At 63.6% G+C, this 25,917-nt stretch overlaps 2 protein-coding genes across 17 annotated transcripts in view; both read left to right on the top strand.

Annotated features, from left to right (window-relative positions):
* The window catches only part of ANK1 (ankyrin 1), a 48,179-nt gene extending 29,114 nt beyond the window's left edge, over nucleotides 1-19,065 (top strand). For 5 of the 16 annotated variants that reach the window (XM_027706287.1, XM_027706294.1, XM_027706301.1 and 2 more), the window contains 36 exons: nucleotides 295-492; nucleotides 584-682; nucleotides 976-1,074; nucleotides 1,330-1,428; nucleotides 1,563-1,760; nucleotides 1,932-2,030; nucleotides 2,120-2,218; nucleotides 3,314-3,511; nucleotides 3,741-3,839; nucleotides 4,245-4,343; nucleotides 4,520-4,618; nucleotides 4,720-4,812; nucleotides 4,961-5,033; nucleotides 5,430-5,453; nucleotides 6,255-6,357; nucleotides 6,643-6,790; nucleotides 7,006-7,103; nucleotides 7,192-7,416; nucleotides 7,792-7,946; nucleotides 8,104-8,315; nucleotides 8,431-8,635; nucleotides 8,812-8,908; nucleotides 9,279-9,507; nucleotides 9,702-9,827; nucleotides 9,909-10,028; nucleotides 10,208-10,292; nucleotides 10,536-10,610; nucleotides 11,074-11,205; nucleotides 11,365-11,511; nucleotides 12,050-12,058; nucleotides 13,217-13,769; nucleotides 14,357-14,615; nucleotides 15,779-15,862; nucleotides 16,115-16,282; nucleotides 16,570-16,691; nucleotides 17,991-19,065. In XM_027706287.1, coding sequence (XP_027562088.1) covers nucleotides 295-492; nucleotides 584-682; nucleotides 976-1,074; nucleotides 1,330-1,428; nucleotides 1,563-1,760; nucleotides 1,932-2,030; nucleotides 2,120-2,218; nucleotides 3,314-3,511; nucleotides 3,741-3,839; nucleotides 4,245-4,343; nucleotides 4,520-4,618; nucleotides 4,720-4,812; nucleotides 4,961-5,033; nucleotides 5,430-5,453; nucleotides 6,255-6,357; nucleotides 6,643-6,790; nucleotides 7,006-7,103; nucleotides 7,192-7,416; nucleotides 7,792-7,946; nucleotides 8,104-8,315; nucleotides 8,431-8,635; nucleotides 8,812-8,908; nucleotides 9,279-9,507; nucleotides 9,702-9,827; nucleotides 9,909-10,028; nucleotides 10,208-10,292; nucleotides 10,536-10,610; nucleotides 11,074-11,205; nucleotides 11,365-11,511; nucleotides 12,050-12,058; nucleotides 13,217-13,769; nucleotides 14,357-14,615; nucleotides 15,779-15,862; nucleotides 16,115-16,282; nucleotides 16,570-16,668 — 4,905 coding nt within the window. In that variant the 3' untranslated portion in view covers nucleotides 16,669-16,691; nucleotides 17,991-19,065. Of the gene's footprint in view, nucleotides 1-294; nucleotides 493-583; nucleotides 683-975; nucleotides 1,075-1,329; nucleotides 1,429-1,562; nucleotides 1,761-1,931; nucleotides 2,031-2,119; nucleotides 2,219-3,313; nucleotides 3,512-3,740; nucleotides 3,840-4,244; nucleotides 4,344-4,519; nucleotides 4,619-4,719; nucleotides 4,813-4,960; nucleotides 5,034-5,429; nucleotides 5,454-6,254; nucleotides 6,358-6,642; nucleotides 6,791-7,005; nucleotides 7,104-7,191; nucleotides 7,417-7,791; nucleotides 7,947-8,103; nucleotides 8,316-8,430; nucleotides 8,636-8,811; nucleotides 8,909-9,278; nucleotides 9,508-9,701; nucleotides 9,828-9,908; nucleotides 10,029-10,207; nucleotides 10,293-10,535; nucleotides 10,611-11,073; nucleotides 11,206-11,364; nucleotides 11,512-12,049; nucleotides 12,059-13,216; nucleotides 13,770-14,356; nucleotides 14,616-15,378; nucleotides 15,604-15,778; nucleotides 15,863-16,114; nucleotides 16,283-16,569; nucleotides 16,692-17,990 lie in introns of those variants that run through there. The other 11 variants (XM_027706298.1, XM_027706293.1, XM_027706288.1 and 8 more) reach the window with 9 other exon arrangements.
* A 2,116-nt stretch (nucleotides 19,066-21,181) lies between these two features.
* NKX6-3 (NK6 homeobox 3) lies at nucleotides 21,182-23,683 on the top strand. Its single transcript, XM_027706305.1, has 3 exons — nucleotides 21,182-21,708; nucleotides 22,696-22,865; nucleotides 22,942-23,683. Exons 1-3 carry the CDS (start codon nucleotides 21,327-21,329, stop codon nucleotides 23,170-23,172), a joined length of 783 nt encoding a protein of 260 aa, XP_027562106.1. The 5' UTR covers nucleotides 21,182-21,326; the 3' UTR covers nucleotides 23,173-23,683.
* The last annotated feature ends 2,234 nt before the right edge of the window (nucleotides 23,684-25,917 follow it).

Genomic DNA, 25,917 nt, shown 5'->3' with positions numbered 1-25,917 from the left:
CACCCATGGCTGGGTTGGGGCAGAGGGATAAGGAGCTTCCCGACCTTCTTGGCTCTAGCTGGAGTCCTTTGCCTGAGGGCTTCATGCTTCAAAGGGACCAGCCCTGAGAAGGGGATGGCCTGGGGGGACAGCAGCTCTGCACCCAGCATTGCTCCCCGCGAGGGGATCTCAGGGCTCCTCTCTGGCAGCCCCTGGAGAACAGGCTGTCTCTGCTGCCCCGGGGGTGTGGGTAGGATGTGGTTGGGGTGCCCGGTGCCCCTCCCGGCCCAGGCTGAGGTGCTGCTCCCCGGGCAGAACGGGCTGTCCCCGATGCACATGGCAGCGCAGGGCGACCACCTGGACTGTGTGCGGCTGCTGCTGCAGTACAGCGCCGACATCGACGACATCACCCTCGACCACCTGACGCCGCTGCACGTGGCCGCCCACTGCGGCCACCACCGCGTGGCCAAGCTGCTGGTGGAGAAGGGGGCCAAGCCCAACTCCAGGGCCCTGGTGAGCGAGGGAGGCGGGCGGGGCCGGGGGAGAGAAGGGGGGTGTTCCTGCGAGCGACTGATTGTCCATCTGTCTGTCTGTCTGTCTGCAGAACGGCTTCACGCCCCTGCACATCGCCTGCAAGAAGAACCACATCCGTGTGATGGAGCTGCTGCTGAAGACGGGGGCCTCCATCGATGCCGTCACAGAGGTGGGTGCAAGCCCAGGATGGGACTGCCCTGCTCCCTGTGCCGCTCCCCAGGAACCTCTCTGGGAGCTCTTTGCAGCTCAGGACCTGCTGAGCCTGGCAGCACCTCCCTGCAGGGGAGACAGCAGCCCTCTGCATTCCCCCTGCACTCACCTGCCGGGCTCCTGGAGCAGACCAGGGACTCAGAGTTTGCCTCTGTGTGGGAACGTGCCCTGGGGAGAGGGAGGAAGGGGCAGGGAGAGATGTTGGCAAGGCCATCAGTCCCATCTTGGCTCCTGGCCCCTTTCTCTTCGCAGTCCGGCCTGACCCCCCTGCACGTGGCTGCCTTCATGGGGCACCTGCCCATCGTCAAGACCCTGCTGCAGCGTGGAGCCTCTCCTAACGTGTCCAACGTGGTGAGTGCCTGCCCTGGCTGGGGCTTTGGGAGCCCAGCATGTTGGGGGTCGGCAGGATGTGAGAACTGCTCAGGTCCTGCACCCTCTGTTCACCTGAGCAGTGCCTGGTGCCCTCTGCTTTGTGCTGGCAGGAGGAACTAGTGTGGGCCAGGCAAGGTTGCAGGCACTGCCCTCCTCTGCTCAGAGCAGAGGAACGAATGCAGGAAGGCAAATCCCCTCCTTTGGCCTCACCACTTTATCCTGTCCTTGGTGCAGAAAGTGGAGACACCCCTACACATGGCAGCCAGAGCTGGGCACACGGATGTGGCAAAGTACCTGCTGCAGAACAAAGCCAAGGCCAATGCCAAGGCCAAGGTAGGTACAGAGAACCTGTGTGATAGTCAGCTCTGGGAACAGCCAGAGTCCAGCCTGCCAGGGGCTGTGCAGGGCTGGGACCCCTTTGGCATTGCTCCAGGTCTGCCCAAACAGCTGCTTTGCCTCCCTTGCAGGACGACCAGACCCCCCTGCACTGTGCTGCCCGCATCGGCCACACGGGCATGGTCAGGCTGCTGCTGGAGAACAATGCCAACCCCAACCTGGCCACCACGGCAGGGCACACGCCCCTGCACATCACTGCCAGAGAGGGGCACATGGACACGGCCCTGGCCCTGCTGGAGAAGGGGGCCCTGCAGACCTGCATGACCAAGGTAGGCCACTGAGCCCACGGCTGGGGAAGGTGTCACCCGGCTGGGCCAGGGCTGGGCAGGCTGGTGGCACAGTGTCCCTGTTGCAGGAGGGGCAGCCTCCTCCTGTGTCACAGCATGTGCTGGCACTCTCCTCATCTTTGCCACCCTGTGATGGGCTGCCTTTCTCCTCAGAAAGGATTTACCCCTCTCCACGTTGCAGCCAAGTATGGGAAGGTGGATGTGGCAGAATTGCTGCTGGCACACGATGCTCACCCCAATGCAGCAGGGAAGGTGAGTGCTGCTTCTGCAGCTGTGGGAGGAGTGGAGCAGTGTGGGGAGAGGCTCTGTCTTACCTGTCTGTGCCCTCTCCTCCCCTGCAGAATGGCCTGACCCCGCTGCACGTGGCTGTGCACCACAACAACCTGGAGATTGTCAAACTGCTGCTTCCCAAGGGGAGCTCCCCGCACAACTCGGCCTGGGTGAGTCCGGGCTGGGTGTCCCTGGGTGTCCCCAGGGGTGTGGGGAGGTGTTGTGTGTCCAGTGCCCCCCAGTCTGCGGCCAGCACTGCCCCTCAGCCCTGACACTCAGGGAATGCACAAGGCACCAATCCTCTCTCCACGCCTGCTGCTCGTGCTGCCTGTGCTGGCAGCACACGAGGGGCAGGCAGGGTGCCAGGCAGGGTGCCAGGGGATGGTCCCGTTCCAGCAGACAGGCTGTGTCAGGGGTGGTCCCTCCTGGCAGCGTGGGGACTGCCGTGTGGGGAACGTGTTTCCATGGCGAGTCCCGCAGAGCAGCGCTGCGTTCTGGCAGTTTGGGAAACCACACACCAATGTTTTCACGCAGCTACCAAGCAGTGAGTCAGAAAACCCACGAGCCCGTGAGAGCCGCCCCTCTCTGCCCGAGCGTGGGGAGCATCTCCCCACAGAGCGGAGCAGCAGCCGCCTCGCTCTCCGTGCTGTTTGCAGGAGCTGCATCCTGAAAACAGCCAAGTGGCTGCTGGTGCCAGCCCTGCCCATCTGGCACCTCCTCTCCCCTGCGCAGGCTGCCGGCAGACGTGCTGGGCGGGCACGGGGAGCAGCCGGTGCCGGTGCCAGGCTCTGCGTCACCAGCAGCCCGGGCACGGGTGGCTGCCAGCTGCTCTGCTCCTGCAGCGTGGCACCAGGGGCAGCGCTCGGGGCCCTGCAGGCTCTGCCTGAATACTAATGCTGTGCAGCCAGAGTTCAGCTCCGCTCCTCAGCCAGGCACGTTCTGGGAGGTGTCTGTCTGCCCCGGCCTCTCACAGCTCCTAGAAGCTGCTGCTGCTGCAGGAATTCCTGTGTGCAAAGCTCCAGGACAGCCCAGAGCGGCTGAACCTGAAGCAGATGGTCTTTGACACCCCCCTGCTGCCTTGGCTGGAAGGGTGGGATCGGCCTCAGTGTCAGGGCTGGTTGCTGTCAGGAGGATGCTCTGGGAGCATCCCTGAGCTTCAGGGGCAGCCAGGAAGGGCAGACCTGTCCTGCGGGCACGAGGTGGCACCTCCTGTCCCTGCTGCTCTGCTGGGGCTGAGCACTGCAAGGAGCCTCTCTCTCCCCCAGAACGGGTACACCCCCCTGCACATCGCTGCCAAGCAGAACCAGCTGGAGGTGGCCAGCAGCCTGCTGCAGTACGGGGCCTCTGCCAACGCCGAGTCCGTGCAGGGAGTCACCCCCCTGCACCTGGCTGCCCAGGAGGGCCACGCAGACATGGTGGCCCTGCTCTTCTCCAAGCAAGCCAACGGCGACCTCGGCAACAAGGTGAGTTGTCCCAGCACCTGCTGCCAGGCTGGGGGCGAGCAGGCCAGCAGAGAGCAGCAGATGGGGTGCTGGCCTGGTCCCTGTGCCCCCTGTGCCCCCTGTGCCTGGGGAGCAGTGCCGTGGCCAGCAGCACAGTGCCAGTTTGCCAGGCTGGAGACCTGACAGAGCCTCTGCTGGTGGAGCTGCAGCGATGGCACTGCCACCGTGCTGAGACCTCCTCTCTCTGCAGAGTGGCCTGACTCCTCTCCATCTTGTGGCCCAAGAGGGGCATGTGCTGGTTGCTGATGTTCTGGTGAAACACGGAGTGACAGTGGATGCAACGACCAGGGTAAAGTAGTGAATTGTGAATTGACCATGGCTGTGGTGAAAAACATGAGGGAGCTACCTCTAGGCCTGCTCCAGGAGGAGCATTGCTTTTCTCTTTCTTTGTGCAAGAGACTTCTCTCCAACAGGCATTCTTGCCATTTTGCCAGTGTCCTGGGGACTCTCCCTCCTCTACCTCCCACCTCACTGGAAGGATGATTCTTTCCTGCTCCCATAGCTCACTCCTGTACCCCTGGGTACAGCATAGCCTGCAGTGAGCCCTCTGCCCTGGTCTTGGGCTCTTGGGGAAACACCCACACTTGTGCCTCATCCCTCGTGCACGGGGGCTTGCCTGTGGGATGAGCATGTCCAAGCCAGAAGGGCAGAAAGCGCTGCTGAGGAGAGGCTGAGACCTTGTCTTGTCTTTCAGATGGGCTACACCCCGCTGCACGTGGCCAGCCACTATGGAAACATCAAGCTGGTGAAGTTTTTGCTGCAGCACCAAGCCCATGTCAACGCCAAGACTAAGGTACAAAGTTATCCTGTGCTCCAAGGACCCTTCTGCCCCGGGCCACAGCGTGCAGCTCGATGGGGAAGGGAGCTGCCCTCGTGCTCTGGGCACGAAGCACAGTGTGAGGCCTGGGGGCATTCCTGGGGCAGCAGGCTCCCAGGACTGATGGCAGCACCTCCTGTCCTCCCCTGCAGCTGGGCTACACCCCCCTGCACCAGGCGGCTCAGCAGGGCCACACGGACGTGGTGACGCTGCTGCTGAAGCACGGAGCCTCTCCCAACGAGATCAGCACGGTGAGCACGGTGCCCACCCCCACCTCCTCACCCTGGCACCAGCCCGGGCAGCTGCCCAGGCCCCCTGTGTGGCTGCTGACCCCCTCTCTCCCCCGTGGCAGAACGGCACCACTCCCCTGGCCATCGCCAAGCGCCTGGGCTACATTTCTGTCACGGACGTGCTCAAGATCGTCACAGAGGAGACCGACGTCCCGGTGAGAGCCCTGGGTGTGGGGACCAGCACCCTGGGCAGGAGGGCTGGGGCTGGGAGCAGCCTAGGACAGGTCTGCTGGGTGCCCAGCCCGGGTCCCAGGAGAGGGCTGTGCAGGGAAGGGCTCCTCTGACTCTGCTCTGCTCCCACAGCCAGTTGGTGACAAGCACCGCATGAGCTTCCCCGAGACTGTGGATGAGATTCTGGATGTATCAGAGGATGAAGGTGAGGGGCAGGGGTTGGGTCACACCATCCCAGAGGTCTGCCAGCTGGGTCAGTGTGGCAGGCAGCAGCCACAGGGATGGCACTGGTGTTCCTGCTGGCTGGGGTGGGGGAGCTGTGGGTCCTGCAGTGGTTTTGCAGAGAGGATGAGGGGAGCCTGCCAACCTCTTGGGGTGGCACCTCCTGGCTCGGGTGCTTCCCTGCACTGTGCAGGAGGGATGTGCCTGGACCTCTCTGTGATCCCAAGCCCCAGGGACAGCGTGCAGAGAGCCCCTGGGCACGCAGAGCCCCCCCTGTGCCCTGCTCTGCCGGGGGGGACCAGCTCCCAGCCCGGCTGCAGCTGGTCTGCTCCTGCACCCTCCCACCAGGACCTCACCTTTGCCTCTTCTTACTTTGCAGGCACTGCTCATGTCACAGTAATGGGTATGAAATGTGTCCCCTGCCCCAGCTCAATGGCCCATTTCACCCCATGGCCACTAACCATCCGCACGCCATGTCCATTGCTGAGCTCCTGCTGGGCTGGGCTCCCAGTGCCAGCCCTGCCATCCGCCCTGCCCATCCATGTCCGTGCTGCTTGCTGTGCTGTGACTGCATGAACGGGCATCCTCCCACTCAGGAGGGCCCCGAGTCCCTGCTGGCCCCAGGCCTGTCCCTGGCAGGCAGAGGAACCTGGTTCTGTGCCCCTCCACAGCCGCCCCAGCCGTGCTGGCCAGAGCAGGGACTCACCTGAGAGCTCGAGGGTCTCTGTGCTCCTGGGGCCCCCTCCCCATCTCTGGGGACTCCCTTTGCTTTGGGAGGTGCTGGACAGGCTCCCACAGGGCACTGGCAAGAGCCAAGCCCTGGTGAGCTCGTTGGCAGGCGTTAGTGGGGCCAGGCTGACAGGGCTCTGTGCCTCCAGTGCGGGGGCACCCCCAGCCCCTGCCCCAGGAATCCAAGGATAGGGTGTCCCTGCAGGCTCTGCTCTGGGTTTGGGGCTGTAAGAAGGGGGTCAGTGAAAAGCCGAGGCTCCTGATGGCTCCCACAGCTCCTGTCCCACTGGCCCAGGCATGGGCCTTGCAACCCCCCTGTGTCTGGTTGAGGCCCTGGGGACAAGTGTGTGTGTCCAGGAGAGGGAGCAGGGATGGGCCCTGGCTCCAGCCCTGAGGAGGGAGGGGGACAAGGGCTGGATGTCTGTGTTTCCCTTGTCCACCTGCCTCTGCGTGCTGAGCCAGCTCTCGCTTTCAGAGGAGGAGCTGATGGCACCAAAACCCAGGACAGCTGATCTCAGGGACCAGGAAGGCAAGAGGGAGATCCTGGAGTTCATGACCACGACGACACTGGAGCAAACGTAAGAGAACTGTGTGGTGGGGAGGGAGCAGGTACAGGGCACAGGACCAGCCTTGTGCTGGGCTGGGCTGCCCGTGGGGCAGGGACAGCTCTGGGAAAGGAGCAGATCACTGAGCCCCCATCAGCTGGCACAGCAGGCAAAGCTGGTCAGTGCCTTTCCTGCACCAGGACACGAGACTGCTGCTGCCTTTGCCTTTGTCCAGCAGCCCCAGGACTGTGGGGATGGATGGGGGCTGAGGGACCCCAACCAGCCACTTCACTGGCTGTCACTGATCTCTCTTGCCAGGGTGGAGTCTCCAGCTGTCCTGCAGGTCCCCTGTGTCCCACCTGAGACTGTGGTGACCAGAGCAGAGGAGACTGAGCAGGTAGGACCTGTGGAGACAGAAGCTGAGCAAGTCAGCCTGCTGCATGCACCCTCGGTGTCCCCACAGGAGGTGAGCATGAGACACAGCCTGCCACAGCCTCCCCCAGGCATTCCCTGCTGGGACAGCTCTACCACCACCGAGCCAAAGCGTGGGGTGGGTGGTGGGCATCGACCCAGTGGCACGGGACTGTCCAGGGACCACTGTGAGACTGTGCAAGTGTGGGCAGGCTCAGCACCCCCACGTAGGACCCTTTGCCCACGAGGTCTTTTTCGTGCCTCACACAGCCCTCCAAGGAGTTCGACGAGGACTCCCTGATCCCCAGCAGCCCTGCCACCGAGACCTCGGACAACATCAGCCCCGTGGCCAGCCCGGTGCACACAGGGTGAGTGCCCGGCCCCTGCAGCCCATGAGTGCCCTGTGCCCGAGCCAGCTGCACGGTGCCCACCCGCCCGTGCCTCTGCCCGCTCCAGGTTCCTGGTCAGCTTCATGGTGGACGCCCGGGGTGGGTCCATGCGGGGCAGCCGCCACCACGGGCTGCGCGTGGTCATCCCGCCCCGCGCCTGCGCCGCGCCCACCCGCATCACCTGCCGCCTGGTGAAGCCCCAGAAGCTGCCCGCGCCCCCACCACTGGCCGAGGAGGAGGGCCTGGCCAGCAGGATCATCGCCCTGGGGCCTGCTGGTGCCCAGTTCCTCAGGTGAGCACAGCTGGGAACGCAGTGGATCGGGCTGCCTGCGCCGGGGTCATTCCTCGGGACTGGGAACTGACCTGGGCTCCTCTGGAGTCTCTACACCCGGGGCAAGACCTCTGCCCACCTCTGCTTCTTGGGGGTGGGTGGAGGAGATGTCCCACCTCTGGCTGGGCACAGCGTGTTTCTGGGGTGGGTCATTCCAGCATAACAGAGCAGTGGTAGGAGAAGCCCTGACCAGCCTCGTCCCACCAGGCACAGAGAGAGGGAGGGCGGCAGCTCTGCCTTCTCCCCCAGGCAGGCACTCTGCCCAGGGCCACCTTGCTGCCCGCGTGTCCTGCTGGCAGCAGGTGGGTGCCAGTGCCCTCTCTGTGCCGCCTGCAGCCCCGTCATCGTGGAGATCCCACACTTTGCCTCGTCCGGGCGCGGGGACCGCGAGCTGGTGGTGCTGCGCAGTGAGAACGGCTCCGTGTGGAAGGAGCACCGCAACCGCTACGAGGAGAGCTACATGGACCAGCTGCTCAACGGCATGGACGAGGGTGAGACGGGCACGAGGGTCTCTGCCCTCGCTGCGGGCAGGGCTGTGCTGGCCGGGGTGGTGGGATGGGGCTGAGCCGTGGTTGTGCAGCGTGGAGGGTGTTGGGTGACAGCCGCAGGCTCGGTGTGTGGGCACTGACAGCTGTGCTGCCCTTGCAGAGCTGGAGAGCCAGGAGGAGCTGGATAAGAAGAGGGTCTGCCGCATCATCACCACCGACTTCCCTCTCTACTTTGTGGTCATGTCCCGGATTTGCCAGGACTGCGACATGATCGGCCCTGAGGGAGGGTGTTTGAAAAGCACACTGGTGCCCATGGTACAGGCCACCTTCCCAGACACTGCTGTCACCAAGAGAGTGAGGCTGGCCCTGCAGGTGAGCCCCAGAGGGCCTGGCCTGGGGCCCAGACGTGCTCCTGCAGGCAGGAGTGGGTATGTGCCCCGGCCCGGGGAAAAACCATCCCTGATGCCTCTCCTTTCTCCACCCCCAGGCACAGCCTGTGCCTGACGAGCTGGTGACCAAGCTGCTGGGGAACCAGGCGACCTTCAGCCCCATCGTCACGGTGGAGCCACGACGGAGGAAATTCCACCGCCCCATCGGCCTCCGCATCCCGCTGCCCCCGTCCTGGAAGGACAACCCGAGGGACAGCGGGGAGGGGGACACCACCAGCCTGCGCCTGCTCTGCAGCGTCATCGGTGAGGCTGCCAGTCCCTCTGGGTGTGCTCTCCATGGGGGCAGGCTGGGCTGCCACAGGGGATGCAGGTCCTGGGAGCTGAGGAAAGGGCACAGCAGCGGAGAGAGCAAATGCTTAGGGGATGCAGACCCCAGGCTTATGGAAGGACAGAATGCTCACCCGTGCTTTCTGCTGCAGGAGGGACAGCCCAAGCCCAGTGGGAAGACATAACAGGCACCACGAAGCTGGTCTATGAAAATGAGTGTGCTAACTTCACCACCAATGTGTCTGCCAGGTGAGTCCTGGTTGAACGTGTGCTCCTCTGGGGACATCTGGTGCTCCTTGGACCTTCTTGGCCTTTGCCAGGAGAAGCCCTTTGCCCTGTGCTCGTTGTGGTGCTGCCCCATTCCTACATGCAGGGCAGTTGCTCCCAGCCATGAGGCCCCCCTGCATCAGGAAACACTCATGGCAACAGGGTGTGCAGAGGGAAGGGCTCCATTCTTTGTATTTGGGTGTGTCCCCATCACAGATGGGGCTCCACCCGTACCCAGCTCTTGGGGCACCCTCTGCGGTCCAGTTTGCTCATGGGGAGGGTGTGGGGGCAGCTCCACTGGTGCCACTGGTGCCACCCTGCCCAGCAGCACCCCGACCCAGCTCTCCCGCAGGTTCTGGCTGGCTGACTGCCCACGCACGGCCGAGGCCGTGCACTTTGCCACCATGCTGTACAAGGAGCTGACGGCCGTGCCCTACATGGCCAAGTTCGTGGTGTTTGCCAAGATGAACGACGCGCGGGAAGGGCGCCTGCGCTGCTACTGCATGACTGACGACAAGGTTGACAAGACTTTGGAGCAGCATGAGAACTTCACCGAGGTGGCCCGGAGCAGGGACATTGAGGTTTGTCCCCGGCACACGCGGGGAGGGCAGCAGGGAGAGAGAGGGCTGGCAAAGAGAGGGGAGACTGGTGCCGGTGGAGGGGCTCGGGTAGAAGAGTCCTGGCTCGGGTAGAAGAGTCAAGATTACCTGCCCTGTCCAGGAGCGGGAGAAGCAGCTCTGCACAGGGTTTGAGCCTGTTTTCTGTTCCCTGCCAGGTGGTAGAGGGGATGCCTTTGCACGTGGAACTCTCAGGGAACCTGGTGCCTGTCAAGAAGGCCACTCAGCCCCGCACCTTCCTCTTCCAGTCCTTCCGGGAGAATCGTCTTGCCATCCCCATCAAGGTAACGTCGGGGTGCAGGACTGGGCAGCAGTTGGGGCCCTTGGCTCGTGCCAGGCCACCCAACCGGGCTCTTGTTGCTCAGGTCCGGGACAGCAGCCGGGAAGCCAGCGGCTCCCTGTCCTTCCTGCGCAAGGCCATGAAATATGAGGACCTGCAGCATGTGCTCTGCCACCTGAACATCAGCATCCCACCCTGCACCAAGGTCAGTGGCTGCCACCCTGGGAGGGCAGGGGACAGCCCTTGCTGCCAGCTTTTCTTCCTCAGCTTCTCCACGCGGCCACGCCGTGCCCCTCTGTGGCTGTGGGAGAAGCAGTGGTGCCAGGGCAGAGCTGCTGCCCTCTTTCCAAGCTGCTGAGCCCTTGGCTTGTCCCCCTCTCCCAGGGCAGTGGCAGTGAGGAGCGGAGGAGGACCCTGACGCCGTTGTCTCTGCGGGAGCGGTACAGCATCCTCAGCGAGACCAGTTTCGGTAGGCAGCAAACTGGGGAGGCTCCAGCCCACTCACCACCTGTGCTTGGGCTGCTGAGCCAGTGGGAAGGCTGGGCTGACCCTGTTGTGCTCACACTCACAGCAGCTCCCCTTCCCCTGCGGGTTTCACTGGTCCTGCCTGCGGGGCACTGCTGTGCTATGGGGCTGCCAGACCCCCAGGCCAGCGCCCCGTTCCCCTCCCCATCCTGTGCAGCTGAAACTCTGACTCCCTCTTCTCCTCCAGGCTCTCTGAGCAGCACGGACAAGGCAGACCAGAAGATGGTTGACATAGCAGAGCAGCTGGGCCTCAGCTGGGCTGGTGAGTCCACCCCTGACAGCTCCGAGGGTGCACAGCACTCCTCGGGAAGCTGATGCTTAGGGAAGCTGGAAGCAAAGTGCTGGGTGGAGTGACTGTGCTTTGCACTACGAGGGTTCCAGGGCACTGGGGTGAACTTTCCTGCACGTGTCACACACCCGGGTGCCAGCCCTGTGCTTTGTCACGAGCTGTGTGTGCTGCTGCTGTTCAGGGAGGCCCAGCACTGTCGCTGCAGCCACACACCCCACGGGCAGTACCCACACTTGTCCTTATCCCGAGACCCTGCCACGCTGGTCACAGCCAACCTGGGCAGGGGGGCTTCAGCCTCTGCCCATCCCAGCTCCTGCATGTTCTGCTGTGTTCAGTTGTACCCAACAGAGGGTCTCTGCACCGGGCCTGACTGAGCCCTTCACAGTGTCCCCAGCCTGGGGGTGGGTGTGACACTGAGACGTGGTGCTTTCCCCAGAGCTGGCACGTGAGCTGCAGTTTGGAGTGGAGGACATCAACAGGATACGTGTGGAGAACCCCAACTCCCTCCTGGAGCAGAGCATAGCCTTACTGAACCTCTGGGTCAGCCGCGAGGGCAAGAATGTCAAGAGTGAGTTGTGGTGCCCTGTTACGGGCATGGAGGTGTCCGGGCTGGCTGTGGGGATCGCTGGCTGTGCTTTACAGCACTGGCTCGTGCATTCCTGCCCACCTGGGGGGCCCGGCTGTGCCCCCCCAGTGAGCAGTTTGCTGACCCTGGTTCCCCCTGCAGTGGAGAACCTGTACACGGCGCTGAGGAACATCGACCGCGGCGAGATCGTCAGCGCGCTGGAGGGCTCCGGCCGGCACAGCCGCAGCCTGAAGGGCGGCTGGCGCTACACGGACAGGGAATACTCCCTCTCACCATCCCAGATGAATGGTGAGCCCCAGCTTCTGGCAGGGACTGCAGGAGGGCCCCGGGGTCACGGTCTGTGCGCAGAGAGATCGGGGCTGGTGTCTTGCCTGACCAGGTTGCGCCCGCTGAGAACTCGGTGGGCACAAGGTGTTGCTGACAGACGTGGCCTCTTCACTGGGGCTTACGCTGCAGGAAACCTGGCCCTGTCCTCCTGCCTTCTCAGAAACTCTCCAGGTGGGGTTGACACGCGTTCCTTATCCCAGTGTGCCAGTGAGAGGTGCCTCTGGCTGTGCAAGCTGAGCAGTAGCCAGGGAGCCCGTGGAGCCCTGGCTGTGTGGCTGTGGTGGTGTGTCCGGGCTGGGCCCCAGGCAGAGCGTGCCTGGGTGTGGGGACACAGCCGGGCTCAGCTGCAGCATGTGCCACAGGGAGCGGGCACACTGGGCAGGGGCAGGGTTTGTGCTGCTGCAGCCCTGCACTGTGGCTCTGCCCCTGCAGCGCTGGCTCATCGCTCTCTCCCTCTCTATCTCTCCCCTTGTTCTGCTCTCTCAAACATGCCACCTAGTGCTGCCAGGTGCGGGCACTCCTGTGGGTCACTTCTTGTCACCTTTCTCCTCTGAGCTCATCCTGGCCTCTCCTTCTCTCATCTTCCTCCACTGCCTGTCTCCACTGTCTCCACCTCAGCCGAGCCCTCCGGGAGCCGCGTCCTGCTCCGGCGACTGCATGTCACCAGGGACTGCCCACCCTGCATGTCACCAGGGACTGCCCACCCCTGCATGTCACCAGGGACTGCCCACCCTGGGGGTGTCGTGCTTGCAGGCAGCCATCCCAGGCCTTCTCCTCCCGCACGGGCTGCTCCTGCCCTGCTGGCCCTGCACTGCATGTCCCTGGCACGGGGCTGAGGTGCCCTCTCTGTGCTGGAGGTCCCAGCTGTGCCCCGTGCCTTGGCCGTGGCTGGCATTCCCCAGCTGCCTGGGGAACAGAACGGGTTTGCTGCTGATCTCCAGGGGTGGAAAAAGCATTGATGGCTCAGAGCGGTAAAAGCTGAGCAAAGCCACCTGCATGGGTAGGGCTGCCCGGCTTGGTTGGAGTCCATGGGGATGTGCCTGAGCTGTGCACATGGCCCTGGGTGATGAGGACATAACAACTGCTTGTAGCCCTGGAGAGACCAAGAGGGTTGTAAGGCCCTGGCTGCCTCCTGCAGGGCCTTGGGGTTGCATGACATTTACCAGTGTCATCCTTCCCTGCTCATGGTACTTTCGACCCGCTCCTCTGTGCTCTGGAGAGTGTTTGGCTTTGGGAGTCAGTGTCTGCCAGGCTTGGCCACCTGAACTCCAGGCTGACTGCCAGCCTGCTGATGCTGGATGGGGGCTGTGGGCAGGGACCTGGGGTCTGATGGAGCAGGGTAGCAAAGAGGGCACTGTGTCCTGCAGTGGGGCATCGTGTGAACACCAGGCCAGTCCTCCTCACGGGAGCAGGCAGCCCCAGAGCCTGCCCAAACCAGCCCCAGGCCTCGAAGGGAGGCATGGCAGCACTCGCAGGGGCCATGGGAAGGCAGCTGCTGCTGTGAGCACAGCCCTGCTCGGCCTGGCCATGGGGGGCTGTGGCATGACCATCGCTGTCCTCGGGGCAGGCATCCTCCCAGAGGCTGTTTCCCATCACCCTCTTGCCCCACTGTGCTTGTGCGTGCGTGGGACGGCTGCTGGAGATGTCCCTCTGTCTGCCCATCTAGGTTACGCTTCGCTGCAGGACGAGCTGCTGTCCCCTGCCTCCCTGCATTACACGCTGCCGTCCCCGCTGCGGGCCGACCAGTACTGGAATGAGGTGGCCATCATGGATGCTATCCCCATGGCTGCCACCGAGCAGGACGCCCTGATGGAGATGTCCGACATGCAGGTGTGGTCCTCGGGGCTCACCCCCTCGCTGGTGACGGCTGAGGACTCCTCTCTGGAGTGCAGCAAGGCTGAGGACTCGGACGCCACGAGCGAAGGCCGGTTCACGGGGCAGCTTCTAGCAGATGTGCATGGCCCAGACCACATGGGCTCTATGGACCTGGTTGAGGATGACACAGTGGACTCAGATGCCATGAATGGCCTGATTGACCTTCTAGAGCAGGAGGAAGGGCAGAGGCCAGAGGGGAAGATGCCGGCCGGTGATCATCAGCCAGGGACTGGGGAGCAGGACCCGGAGAGTGAAGTCTCTTTTGTTTCAGTTCAGCAGAAGGTGCAAGCCAGGATCACGACATCACCCACTATTAGCCATGCTGTGGAGAAGAGTGCAGAGAGGTACTGCAGCCTGAGCACCAGGGTGACCACGGGAGGGGAGCAGAACTGCTTCGCCAGCTACTGCCCTGGGCCAGCTGCAATGATCTCCCAGCTTTGCTTGCTTCTCTGCTGGTCTCCAGCTCTGGAGCCCGGGCACATGGAGCAGGGGTTGGGCCGAGTGCCTCGTGCACCTCTGGCGATGCTCTGGGGGGGCTCCTTGCAGAGCAGCTGGGAGGGAGCCCGGGCAGACAGACAGGCCCTGCATGTAGGTTGTGCTTACCAGAGCCATCCCAACCTGGGCTGCCTCCTCCCGTGTTCCCAGTGGCACTGGGAGCGGCACCCAGTGATGCTCCACGGCGTTGCCTTTAGACCCTGGCAGCCGAGCTGTGAGGCTGTGGGGTGGGCAGGGAGCATGGTCTGTGCCCTTTGTGCATCTGTGTTCTGTGCTGCTTCTGCCGGGCGCCGGCAGTGCCAGGAGCACCCGGCGGGGTGCAGGCTGTGCCCGTGTGCCTGCGGAGCTCGGCTGGTGCTCAGGGTGCAGCACTCCAGGCAAAGCTGACTGCCTCTCTCTCTCTGTCTCTCTCTCCCTGTCCCTCTCCGGTGCCCAGGCTGAGGGACTGGAATGCAGAAGGCTCCTTTATCTCCTGCCTACAGGACCTGACAGCGGGCTCCTGGCAGGAGGGGGTCACCCGAAGGCTGCTCCCAACGCACACCACGGCCCCCGAGGCACAGGGCCAGGAGCAAGAGCAGGTCCTGGTGCCAGCCGTGGAGCTGATGCGGATCAGCTCTGCAGAGGACAGCGACTGGCAGCCTCAGCACCCCACGGGCGGCTGGCAGGAGGAGGCCCACAGCCGCTTCTTTGGGCAGGTGAGGGTGAGAGCAGGGCACTTGGCCCTGAAGAAAGTGGAGACCCCATGGACAGCCTTTTCTGGAGCCTGCTGGTGCCCTGCACCAGGCAGACCGGGTGCTAGCTCTGCAAATCTCCTGGCACACTTCCTGCCCCTAGGGGTGCCTCTCAGCCCAGAATAGCCTGCTGTGCTTGACACCTGAGCTCTTGCTCTCCATTTATAACCCAGTCACCCTCTCTGACTGCTTCCTTATTGAGTATCTGCCCTGGCTGCTGGCCCAACAGCCTGCTGGAGCCAGAAATAGAGCTGGTCTGGGGGCCAGGCTTGGGTGGTGGGCATGAGGGCACGGTCACACAGAGCCAGCGGGTACAAGGTGAGGGCGAGCACCTTTCCCCAGCCAGAGCCATCCCGGCAGCACGGCCGTGCTCGGAGGTGGCTGCCCAGCTCTGCAGAGTCCCGGGTGATTCCAATGACATCCCAAAGCCCTGGCTCCTGCCCAGGGCTCCGTTTGTCCTGTGACAGAGGGACTGCACGTTGCCCTCCCACCGTAGCCAGGGGGACAGGCCGCTGGCGGAGAAGAGGGACAGCGCAGTCCCGGTCCCTGCCTGGCCGGGGCATCCCGGCCCCATGACTTTGAGAGGAGCTGCGAGCGCAAAGGACAGCGCAGCTGTGCCCGCTCCCTTCTCGCCGCCCCCAGCCAGCCGAGCTCTGGTTACAGGGCCGGGGGGGCCCCGCAGGGCAGACCCGCAGCGTCCCGGGCCGGGGCATGAGAGCGGGCGCGGGGCACGATGTGGGCTCTCCTGGCCCAGCTGCTGATCGCGCTGGTGCTGCTGGCGTTCCTCCTGGTCAGCTGCCAGAACGTCATGCACATCGTCAGGGGCTCCGTCCGCTTCCTGCTCAAACACGCCCACCGGGAGCTGGACAAGGAGCTGGGGGAGAGCCCGGGGCTGGCGGACGATGAGGAGGCTCTCTCGGCCAGGGTCGTCCGCCGGCGCGTCCTGGTGAAGGTAACGAGCAGGGAGCCGGGGGAGCAGCCCCGGGGCAGATGCGGAGGAGAGCAGTGACGGGGCAGGGCGGGGTGGGAGCCGCAGGCTGTGGGTGCGTGTCAGGTGTGCTGTTCTGCCTGCGAAGGGACTCCCCTCGCCCGCCCCAAATGCCCTGATCTCCCTCCTGTTGCTGCAGGGCAACGAAGTCCTTCATCTCCCCGGAGAGCAGGTGACCGAGGAGCAGTTCACGGATGATCAAGGCAATATCGTCACCAAGAAGGTGAGTGATCAGGGGCAAGATATGGACAAGGGCACGCAGAAACCTTTCTTCTCTCCCCTCCACCCGGCTGCCCTGTTCCTCCCTGCAGCCCAGGGGTCCACGCAGGGCACTTGTGTCCCACTGTCTTCAGTTACAGCACTTCTCCAGCTCCTGGGATGGAGGCTGCCACATGCACTTTAGGGCCAGGCTGGGTGAGGAGGGAGGCAGGGTGTCCTGGAGCTCGCTGTGACAGGGCTGTGTGGGTCTCCACAGATCATCCGGAAGGTGGTGCGTCAGCTGGGCCCTGGTGACATGGGTGACAGGCAGGAACAGGAGGAGCTGATTCTGGAGGGCTCCCTGCGGGAGCCCCAAGACCTGGAGGCTGAGGATGATCACTTCATGAAATACTCCTTCTTGCACCGGGATGGTCTGGGGGCCAAGGTACAGTGTGGCTCTTAGCCCTGCCTTGCAGGCAGCCTGCCCGGGCCAGCACCACCTCTGCAGTACTCTCAGGCTTTGGGATTATGCCACCCTCTGTCCTTTCTTCTGCCCTGCTCTCCTCTCCTGTTTCCCCTCTAAGAATTCCAGGGGCAAATCTTGCCCACTGCCTCTGTCTTCTTGCTTGGTGTCTTCTGCCAACTGACTCTGCCTTTCCCTCTCCTGTCCTCTTCTGTGTGTCTGTCCTCACCCGGGTGCTGTCCTGCCTCCTGCCCCTGCGGCTCCCTCAGGAGGAGGTGCGAGTGCGTGTCCCGAAACCAGAGGTCTCCGGGGGCAGGATGGGGGCTCAGATAGTGAAACGAGCCAGCCTGAAAAGGGGGAAGCAGTGACCCCTCAAATGGCCTCTTTTGAGGTAACCCCACCTTTGCTCTTCCTTCTGCCCGTGCTGCTGCCTGCACCGAGCTGCTGGTCACGCACATTCTCCCGGGGAAGGTGTAACGTGGCTGTGCCCAGCTCTTGGCCTGCACAGAGGGGTTGCTGTGCTGCAGCAAAGTGCTGAGGGTGGGCAGCGGGGTGCCCCTGCTGCTGACCTGCTCCTGGGTGCTGTGGGCACAGGGTGCCTCGATGCCTCAGCCAGCTGTGTGCTCAGCACCCCGCTGCAGCCACAGTGAGGGGCACTGAAACCAGGATGGGGGTGCAGGCCATGGCAGGGTGCTGCTGGTGGATGGCAGGGCAGTAGGGATGCAGGAGTGCAGGTGCAGGAACATGACCCTTGTAGGGGCTGAGACAGAGCCCCTGCCTTTGGCCTGGGATGTTTCTTCCATTGATCCGCTGCATGAGCTCAGAGTTATCCCTTGAGTTTTGTGCATTCCCTGCTCCCACTGCCTTCCTTGTGGGGTGGATCTAGAGCAGGCTGAGGCAGGTGCTTGGCACAGCACACTTGTGGCAGCTGCATCACTGTGCTCTGCTCACTCACCTCAGGGCCGTCAGTGCAGTGCTGGGGAAGGGAGGAGGGTGCTCAGCAGGGGCAGTTGGTCCTCTGCTCTGCATGCACGGGTCTGTCTGTCCTCCCTCTCCCTGCTCTCCCCACTCTGTCAGTGGGCTCTCTGTGACAGTGAAGAGGCTTGTGCTTGTGAGCACATGTTCATGCAGACCCATCCCCATCCTCTCTGTCTGCCCCACTCCCCAGACAGTCCCTGGCTCTGCCTCTCTCTGGGGCACTGCTCCTGCTGCTTTGCTTCTGCTGTTTTCTGTCATGTGTGAAAGTGGCCCAGGGCATGCATGGGGGATGTGTGGGATCTTCCTCACTGCTGGGGGAGTGGGGTGCAGTCAGTCACCCCAGTTGAGGCTGGGGGCTCAGGGCTGGCCTCCTCCATCCCAGAGCCTAGAGCAGCCCTGCCAGCTCCTTCCCAGTGCCATGTTGCTGTTGGTGCTGCTCAGCCCCTGCTTGCTGTTCCCTGCAGCTGGGGCAGCACCACCAGTGCCATCTGTGTCACTGCTCCTGGTTCTGGGCAGGCCACTTACTGGGGCTCTGTCACTGTCTCTCTGATGCTCCCCAAAGCTTGTCTTGTGGTTGCTGGGCAGAATGGGTGCATGTGGGCTGGGCACAGCGTGCAGAAGGGGCCTCCCAGCCTGGCTGCCCCCAGCCAGTCTCCTGGCCGTGCCACCACGAGCGCCCGGTAACCCCCTCTCTCTGTCCCTGTCTCTCCAGGATCGCACCTCAACACCAAACCACTGAACTCCACACACGTTCTGACACATACCTGAGGAGAGAGGAGAGGAGAGCAGAGAGTGGAGGGGAGCAGGGCTGGCTGTACATGTTTCTATAGGCTAATGGCATGATTTCTGTATGAGACATACTTCCCGTCCTATCGCATGACTGACTGACTGCAAGACGCATGAGCTACAGTTCTTCAAACTGACGGAGGGGCCTCCGTCCCTGCCCCGCTGCTGCCAGGAGCCCAGGACAGCAGCACACACCAGGGGCATCCTCTCAGCTCCTCTGCGAGGCAAGAGCTGGACTAGAAGACAATGAGAGGGAAGGAGATTCCGCCCTCGTGTGATCGCGTGTGTAGATGCATCCCCACGTCCGTGCTCCGGCTGCAGGAGGGAAGCTGGGGCAGCGTGGCACTGCTTCCCACGGGAGGAGAGGTGCTGGGCCCCCCCAGTGCCTCTGCTGCCTCTGCTGGACTCGCTTCTCATCCCTCTCAGTGAGTGCTGGGTTTTGGGGAGGGCAGCAGTGGGCAGGGGGTGTGAGGGGAGGCTGCAGGGAGCACAGATGCCCTGGGCAGAGGGACGAGTGCAGGGCTGCCCTTCCTTGCAGGGCTGCCCTTCCTCTCCCCAGCACATGCAGGGCTCTGGGCTGAGCACTGAGCTCGTTACTTGTGTTGAAAGTGTAAACTGTACAGCAATCAGCCTTGTGTATATGAACCGATAAATACTATGCAAACCCCTAGGGACACTCTAGCAGTATGTACAAAGCACTAACAGCTCTGCTCCCAAATACCTCTTCAGGCTGCAGGACAGGCAAAACCTCTGGAGTGTGTGAGCAGCTCTGGTGAATGGAGCAGGGAGGCTACAGCAGTGAGAGGGTCTGCCCCTGCCCTGTGCTCCTCTGCCTGAGCCTGGCCCCTTCCTGGCCTGAAGAGGGGGGCCTGGAGGTGCAGTCCCACGGGTCTGTCCGTGGTGCAGCCCCAGTTTGTGTTGGTTCCAGCTGGGTTGAAGCCGTAGGCCCGTGTCGAGGTGCTTGGGGCCCATGGAGGATGAGCAGTGAGACAGAGCAGGGGGTGCTCGTGCCACGCGTGGGGTCGTGCCCAGCTCTACTCAGCACAATATCTGCTCAGGAGATGAGCCAGGAGCTGGCAGGAGCCAGCAGCCCTGCACTGCACACCCCAGGCAAGGGCTCTGCAGGGACCCTGGCCTCCCTGCGAGGGAGGACATAGCCCAGTGACCCCTGGATGCTGACCCTCCCGGGACCAATCCCAGAGACGTGGGGGCTGCTGCCCCAGTAGCAGCGTTTTGGCCAGGTGGGAGGTGCTGTGGCAGCAGCCCGAGCCCAGAGGTCACCGTGGGGCTGGGGCAGCTGCTCTGGCAGGAGAGCAGCACTGGGCAGAGCTGCCCGGGCAGCTGGGAGGTGGGCAGTGGGTTGAACCTGTTGCAATACTGACCCCAGGAGTGCAGGATGCAGGTGGTGGCAGTAGGTCCCAGGTCCCCAGCCCTGTCCTTTACCTGACTGACGTGGGGGCCTGGCCTTTGTAGCACAGTGGTGTGGAGACCCCCTGCTCTTTCCCCTGGAGGTGGCCACGGACCTGCTTTGCAGAGTCTGAGTTTGCTCTCTGTGGCCACGTGCAGAACGAGCCCACCTCCAGCTTCAGGCCATGTGAGGGTGGCCTTGGCAGGGCAGCCCTGCCTCGCAGTGGGTGCACATCTGCTGGGAGAGCCCCTGGCTGCCCTGCAGCCACGAAGAAGCCTCACTGCAGCAAAGCAACTGACCCAGCTTAGCCTTGGAGAGCAAAGCAGCCCCTTCCCCACCCCAAAGTTGAGCCATATAGGCACAGTCTCTCCATCCATCACCCTTGCTGCGTACAATAACCTCCCTAGACCCACTGCGACAGCTGACTCCGTAGCATCACCCTAGAGTTGTGTGTGGGTCCAGTGCTTTGGCCTTGTGTATGCCGTAGGGAATGTGCTGTGCTGAACCGTGCCAGGCACCTGCAGTGACATTGCTTTGCGCTCAGATTGCTTGTAGGGCTGGTAGGGGGAGGCTGCACCCAACATTGAGCCTAGAGAATGCTGCAGTCTGCACACTAGAAGCTTTTTAGAGTTTTAAAAATTACTTTTATTTTCTTTTTTTAATTGTTATGGAAACAAGCCTTTTGGATCTCCCTGTCTTAGCCCCTGATGTATAGATCATTTCCCTGTACACCAGCTATCGGACTATGAATTAATAAAGAAACCAACACAGACCGTGTCTCGTCTCTGCTCTTCCAAAGGCGGGGGAAGGTGGAGACCCCGGGAGGAGGGTCCCTTCTGCCCGCACCCCGTTCCCGGGAAGGTGGGGCAGCCGTGGCGGTGGCTGCTGTTTGTGCCTCGCGGTTCGCGGGGGATTCGAAGGGAGCAGGACCGGGCGCGCTCCGAGCGGCCTCTGCCGGGGTGGGTGGGGTGGAAGCGGCAGCGCAGCCGGTGCCGGCGGTGCCCCCACGGCTGCGGGCGGTGTCCCGGGGGCAGCAGGAGCCCCGGCCCGCCCGGCGCTGTCCAGCGTCCGCGCCGCCCCGCACTCCGGCCCCGTATCCCACCCCGTCCCGTATTCCGTCCCTCTATCCCGACCCCGTATCCCATTCCCGTATCCCGTCCCGTGCCCGTATCGCCGTATCCTGTCCCGTCCCGTACCATGCCCGCATGCCACGACCGTATCCCTGTATCCCCGTATCCCATCCCTATATCCTTGTACCGCATCCCTACATCCCATCCCTATACTCCCGTACCCCATCCCCGTACCATATCCCTACATGCCTATATCCCTGTATCCCTATATCCCTATATCCCTGTATCCCTGTATCCCTCTATCCCTGTATCCCTGTATCCCTGTATCCCTATATCCCTATATCCCTGTATCCCGTATCCCGCATCCCATCCCGTCCCCGCCGCCGTTCAAAGCGCAATTTGTCTGGGCGGGGCCAAACCGCGCGCGGCCCGCGAGGCGCAGCCAATGGCGGGCGAGGCGGCCGCGTCCCGGCCAATGGGAGCGCCGCCCGCGGCCGCGCGGCCAATGGGAGCGCGTTATTCTAATGAGCCCGGCTTTATCAGAAATGTTGGCGCTGCCCGGGCCGAGCTGAGGGTCCGGGGCCGGACCCGCGCGGGGCACCGGGCCCTGCCCAGCCCACCCTGCCCAACCCTGCCCGGCCCCGCGGGGTCCCCGCGACACCCCCGGCCACCCCCGGCCACGCCGGGCCCCGGGGGCCCAGTAGCCCCCAGGCCAGCGGGAATGGGCGAGCCGTCGCACCTCCGGGGATCCGGGCTCTGATAGGGCCGCCTCGGTGCCGGAGCCATGGACGCCAACCTGCCGGGCACCTTCCTCCTCAACGGCCCCTCGCTGGGCCCCTTCCCCGAGGCCAAGGCGCCCGTCTGCCAGTACTCGGTGCAGAGCTCCTTCTACAAGCTGGGTCCCCCCGGGCTGGGCGCGCAGCTGGCCGCGGGCACCCCGCACGGCATCTCCGACATCCTGGGCCGGCCCGCGGCGGCGCCCGGCAGCGGCCTCCTGCCCGGGTACCCGCACGCGGGCGGATTTAACGGACTGAGCTCCCCGGGAGTCTATTACGGGCCCCAGGTGGGCGCTCTGCCCAAGGCCGGTGGCGAGTACCTGCCGCGGGGCCGGAGCTGCTGGGCCGAGGCGGCCCCGGCGTGGCGGGGCGGGCGGCAGTGCGGCGGCCGTAAGTACCGCGGGACGGGGCGGGCGGGGGTGCGGGGGTGCCCCGCGGAGCCCGGACCCGCCGGCACCGGGGCAGAGATGTGGGGCGGCTGCCCCGGGCTGCGGCTCGTCCGTCACCCCGCACGGGGCGCGGCGGCTTAGCCCCGGGGCGGTGGGAAGGGCCGCGATGCCAAAGGCTGCTGGACCTCGAACTGTCACAGAAGTTTCGGCTCGAGAGCGAGGGGAGCTCCAATGGCAGAAATTAACTCTTTGCCCCCAGGTAGCCACAGCTGGCAAGGACAGGCAGAGCACTCTGGCTCACTGATCCCCCTTTGCTCCAGCAGCGTCACTGGGGCCAGTGCCTGGTCCAGCTCGGTACAGAGACGGGCAGGATGGCACACAGAGACGGGCAGGATGGCCGGCTGCAGACTGCAGCACTGCCCGCCTGGTGGAGAGCTGGCAGGGGAACTGCAGAGCGTGGTGCTGCTCTCCCAGAGGGTGGGTGGGATGGGTGCACCAACTGTCCCATGAGGAGTCCTGGGAGGCTCTGGGCCAGGGTCCCATTCCACCCTCTCCAGGTGATGCTTTTGGAACAGATGGGTCAGGCAGCTCTGCCATCCGCTCCTGGCACAGCTACGAGCCGATGACCAGCTCTGCTTGTCTTCTGTCCTGCGTCCTGCAGGGTGTGGGGTGTGGGGACATGGTGTTCCAGCACTGCGTGGCTCTGGAGTCCTGCACTGCTGGTAGAGACCCTTCCCCTCTCAGCACAACCACCCAGTGCTGTCCTCGAGCAGGAGCTGCACAGCCCAGCTCTGGCACAGTGTCAGCTCAGCCCTCCTGGCATGGGGCTGAAGCCTTCAAGCCAGAATATGGTTTTGATTTGGAGGGGAGCCGGTGTGGGGGGACTCTGTGGGCACTGAGGGCTGGTGCCGTGCTCAGGAGGAGGGGAGAGCTGCCCAGAGCCATGGGCTGCAGAGAGCTCACCTGCTTCTGTCCTCCTCTCCCGCAGCCCCCGCTCACCTGGCTGACAGCATCCACAAGAAGAAGCACACGCGTCCAACCTTCACAGGGCACCAGATCTTTGCTCTGGAGAAGACTTTTGAGCAGACCAAGTACTTGGCAGGTCCGGAAAGAGCGCGGCTGGCCTATTCTCTGGGCATGACCGAGTCCCAGGTGAAGGTGAGTGCCGGTCCCTGCATGGCACGGGGTGTGCAGCGTGGTGGCTGCTCACCCAGCTGGGCCCGGGGGGCGACAGGTCTGGTTCCAGAACCGACGGACCAAATGGAGGAAGAAGAGCGCCCTGGAGCCCTCCTCATCCTCACAGCGGGCGGGGGGCTCTGGTGGAGAGCGGGCGGCCTCTGAGACCGAGGATGATGAGTACAACAAACCCCTGGACCCCGACTCGGATGACGAGAAGATCCGGCTGCTGCTGAGGAAGCACCGCGCGGCCTTCTCGATGCTGGGCTTGGGCTCCCACAGCGGCTGAGCGCGGGCACAGCCGGCCCCTCTGGGCTGGGGGGACACTGGCCTGGCCACCCACATCCTGCTGGGGCCACTGCCCTCCCCGGAGGCTGTCGGAACGGGGCAGCTGCCGGCGGGATGGGGACCGTGGCTGGCAGGGCTGGGGCAGCACGTGTGGGCAGTGCCAGGCACAGCCGTGGTGTTGGCACCGATGAAATAAAGGTCCTGGTCAAGTCCAAGCACTTGTTTCGTGGGTGTGGGGTCCAGGGTGAGGTCCCTGTGAGGCTGGGCCAGAGAAGGGTCAGGGATAGGACGTGTGGGGCAGGGTCTGTGTGCCAGGCAGGGGAAGGGGCCGTGCTGTGGTGCTGTGTGTGGGGCAGGAAGGAGCCTACAGGAGCAGGGCAGCCCTGGGGACCTTTCCCAGGGTTTGCTGTGGTTTGGGCGTGCACCAGCAGCAAGAAGTGCTGGTTCAAAAGTCACTCGTTGGGGCCTCTTATTGGAACCTCTTAGCGGCAAATAAATATCATTTATCTTGGTGCTGTGAGTGAGAGCCCATTCACCTGTCGGGGCTGCACGATTGATGTGGCCTCAATGGCCCTGCTGTGTTTGCCACCAGCCTGGTGGGTCCCCCCCTCCGGGGGCTGCACACACACACCCCTGGGCCTGCACAGCCCCTGCTCTGGCTGCCCAGGGCTCAGCCCCTGCCTGCCAGGGGTGGGTGCTGTGCAGGGCCGGCTGTCCCCAGGTGCCAGAGGGGCTCCTGCTGGCACAGGCACAGCGCTGGGGGCCCGGCAGGCTCGGCAGTTGTTCAGCCAAGAGCCAATTCAGTGCCAGCCAGGTGTGAGCAAACACACGGGCTGTGTCTTGGGAGGAAATCGATAGGAGATAAGGTACTGCCGGCCCATCAGGCACTGATTAGCGGGGTGGCACAGGCACGGAAGGGGCAGGCACAGGGAAAGGATGTCCTTTCCTGCGGCCCCAGGCAGTACCTGTGCCAGGCTGGCGGCCAAGTCCACACCTGGGAGAGTCGAAGGCCCTGAGCACCAGCCCTGTGGTGTGTGGCTGCAGACCACGGCTGTGCAACCCTCCTGCCCAGGCCCCACATGGGGCTTCGAGTCCTCTCCACTCTGTCACTGGGCTGGGGGCACTTTGCCAGGAGCCCTGACTGTCCAGCAGCACTTTTCCAGGGCTCAGGAGATGTTCTCCCTGCACAGGTGCCTGTCCAGCTCCCCAGCGAGCTCGGGGCTCGTCCCACTCCCCCCTCAGCCACGAGCCCCTCTGCTGCCTTCATGGGACAGGTGCCAGGAGGGCTGAGGGGCAGAGCCAGTGGACCCTTTGCAAGGATGTGGGATGCCAGATCCCACGGCAGGGCTGGGAGAGACACATCACTGCCTGTGGGCAGAGCCAGTGCTCAGCAGGAGCAGGCTCCACACGGTGGGAGAAGTGAGGGGCTGCTGTCGGGATATTTTTTTAACATTTTCTAAGCTGCCCAGCGTGGCTGACAATTTTTAATGTACTAACTGCCTGGTCCAGTGAGCTGATTAATTGGTGCTGTGGAGATCAATACAAAACAGAAAATTAAAACAATTTTAAAGTGATTAAGTAGTTTAACACCTGTCTGATGCCACGTCAGAGCTAGGAGACAAATAAAGCAAGTGGCAAAGGGCCTGCTGTAGCCAGGGAGAGTGACAAATGGCTGCCACAGCCTGGCTGCCCCGTGCATCCCCGCAGCCAGGCAGGACCCCAGGCAGTGCTGCTCTGAGCAGGGCCCCAGCCCTGGCCAGGACCAGCCCCTCTCCTCGCCCCCCTGCCCTCCGTGGCTCCCGTGGCCCAGCAGAGCGGTGCCCCCACAGTGCCAGGGGCTCACTGGGTGAGCGGGGTGGTCAGCAGTGACCACAGCTCTGCCCGCCCCGTGCCTGGCGCTGAGCAGCCCCTGCCTGTGCGGGCAGAGCCGGGAGCCGGCGGCGCCGGGGGTGCGAGCACGGGCAGGGCAGCCTGGCAGGCAGATGGATGGCAGCTCCGCTTCAATTCCGCATCCCTTTTCTCCCAGACAAACCCCGTCGGATTTTCATAAATCAAAGCGCCACACTGTTTAATAAAAATTTATTGACTTACAAGTGATTATTTATCAAAAGGCCATTAATAGCGGCCCTGGGAATGATGTGCTACTGGGTGGTGCATGGAGACTAATAGCAAATCAATGCCAGCATCCGGGCAGAATGCATATGAGAGCCCCGGGCCCCCGCGGGGTGTGCAGTGGCTGCAGCCCGAGCCAGCAGCCCCTGCCCCGGCGGCCGCCCTGAGCTCCCCCCCTGGTTATTTATCGCTTACAAATGAAATGATCGATACTTTTAATCTAGAGCTAAATTTATTAACTTTCTCATCGGAGAGAGACATATTGACTGGGGGCATGGGGTGGGAGAGCCGAGCAAAGATGGATGTGTGCCTCCTAACCCGTCCAGCCAGCTCCCTGCCTGCTGCAGAGCGGCCTGGGTGCTGCTGGGGACGGTCCCCGAGCACGGTGCAGGTCCTGCAGAGCTGGGGAGGGCTCTGCACATCACCACGGCCTCAGGGACAGGGCACCCAGCTTGGGCAGGAGACCTGTGGGCACCTGCAGCTGGGTCCAGACACGAGGTCACAGCGGGGGCGTGGGAGGCCTGGCCCGGGTAGAGCCCTGCCCACACTGTGCAGCAGCATCTGCACGGCCTGAAGGCAATGCCCATCCCTGCCCAGCCCTGCAGAGTCCTGAAGGCAATGCCCAGCCCTGCCC

This window comes from Neopelma chrysocephalum, unplaced genomic scaffold, assembly GCF_003984885.1.
Source record: "Neopelma chrysocephalum unplaced genomic scaffold, ASM398488v2 Primary Assembly neopelma1_367, whole genome shotgun sequence".
In the NCBI taxonomy this organism is placed as follows: Eukaryota; Metazoa; Chordata; class Aves; order Passeriformes; family Pipridae; genus Neopelma; species Neopelma chrysocephalum.
Note: the sequence above shows the minus strand (reverse complement) of the source record. Positions and strands in the feature narration are given on the sequence as shown.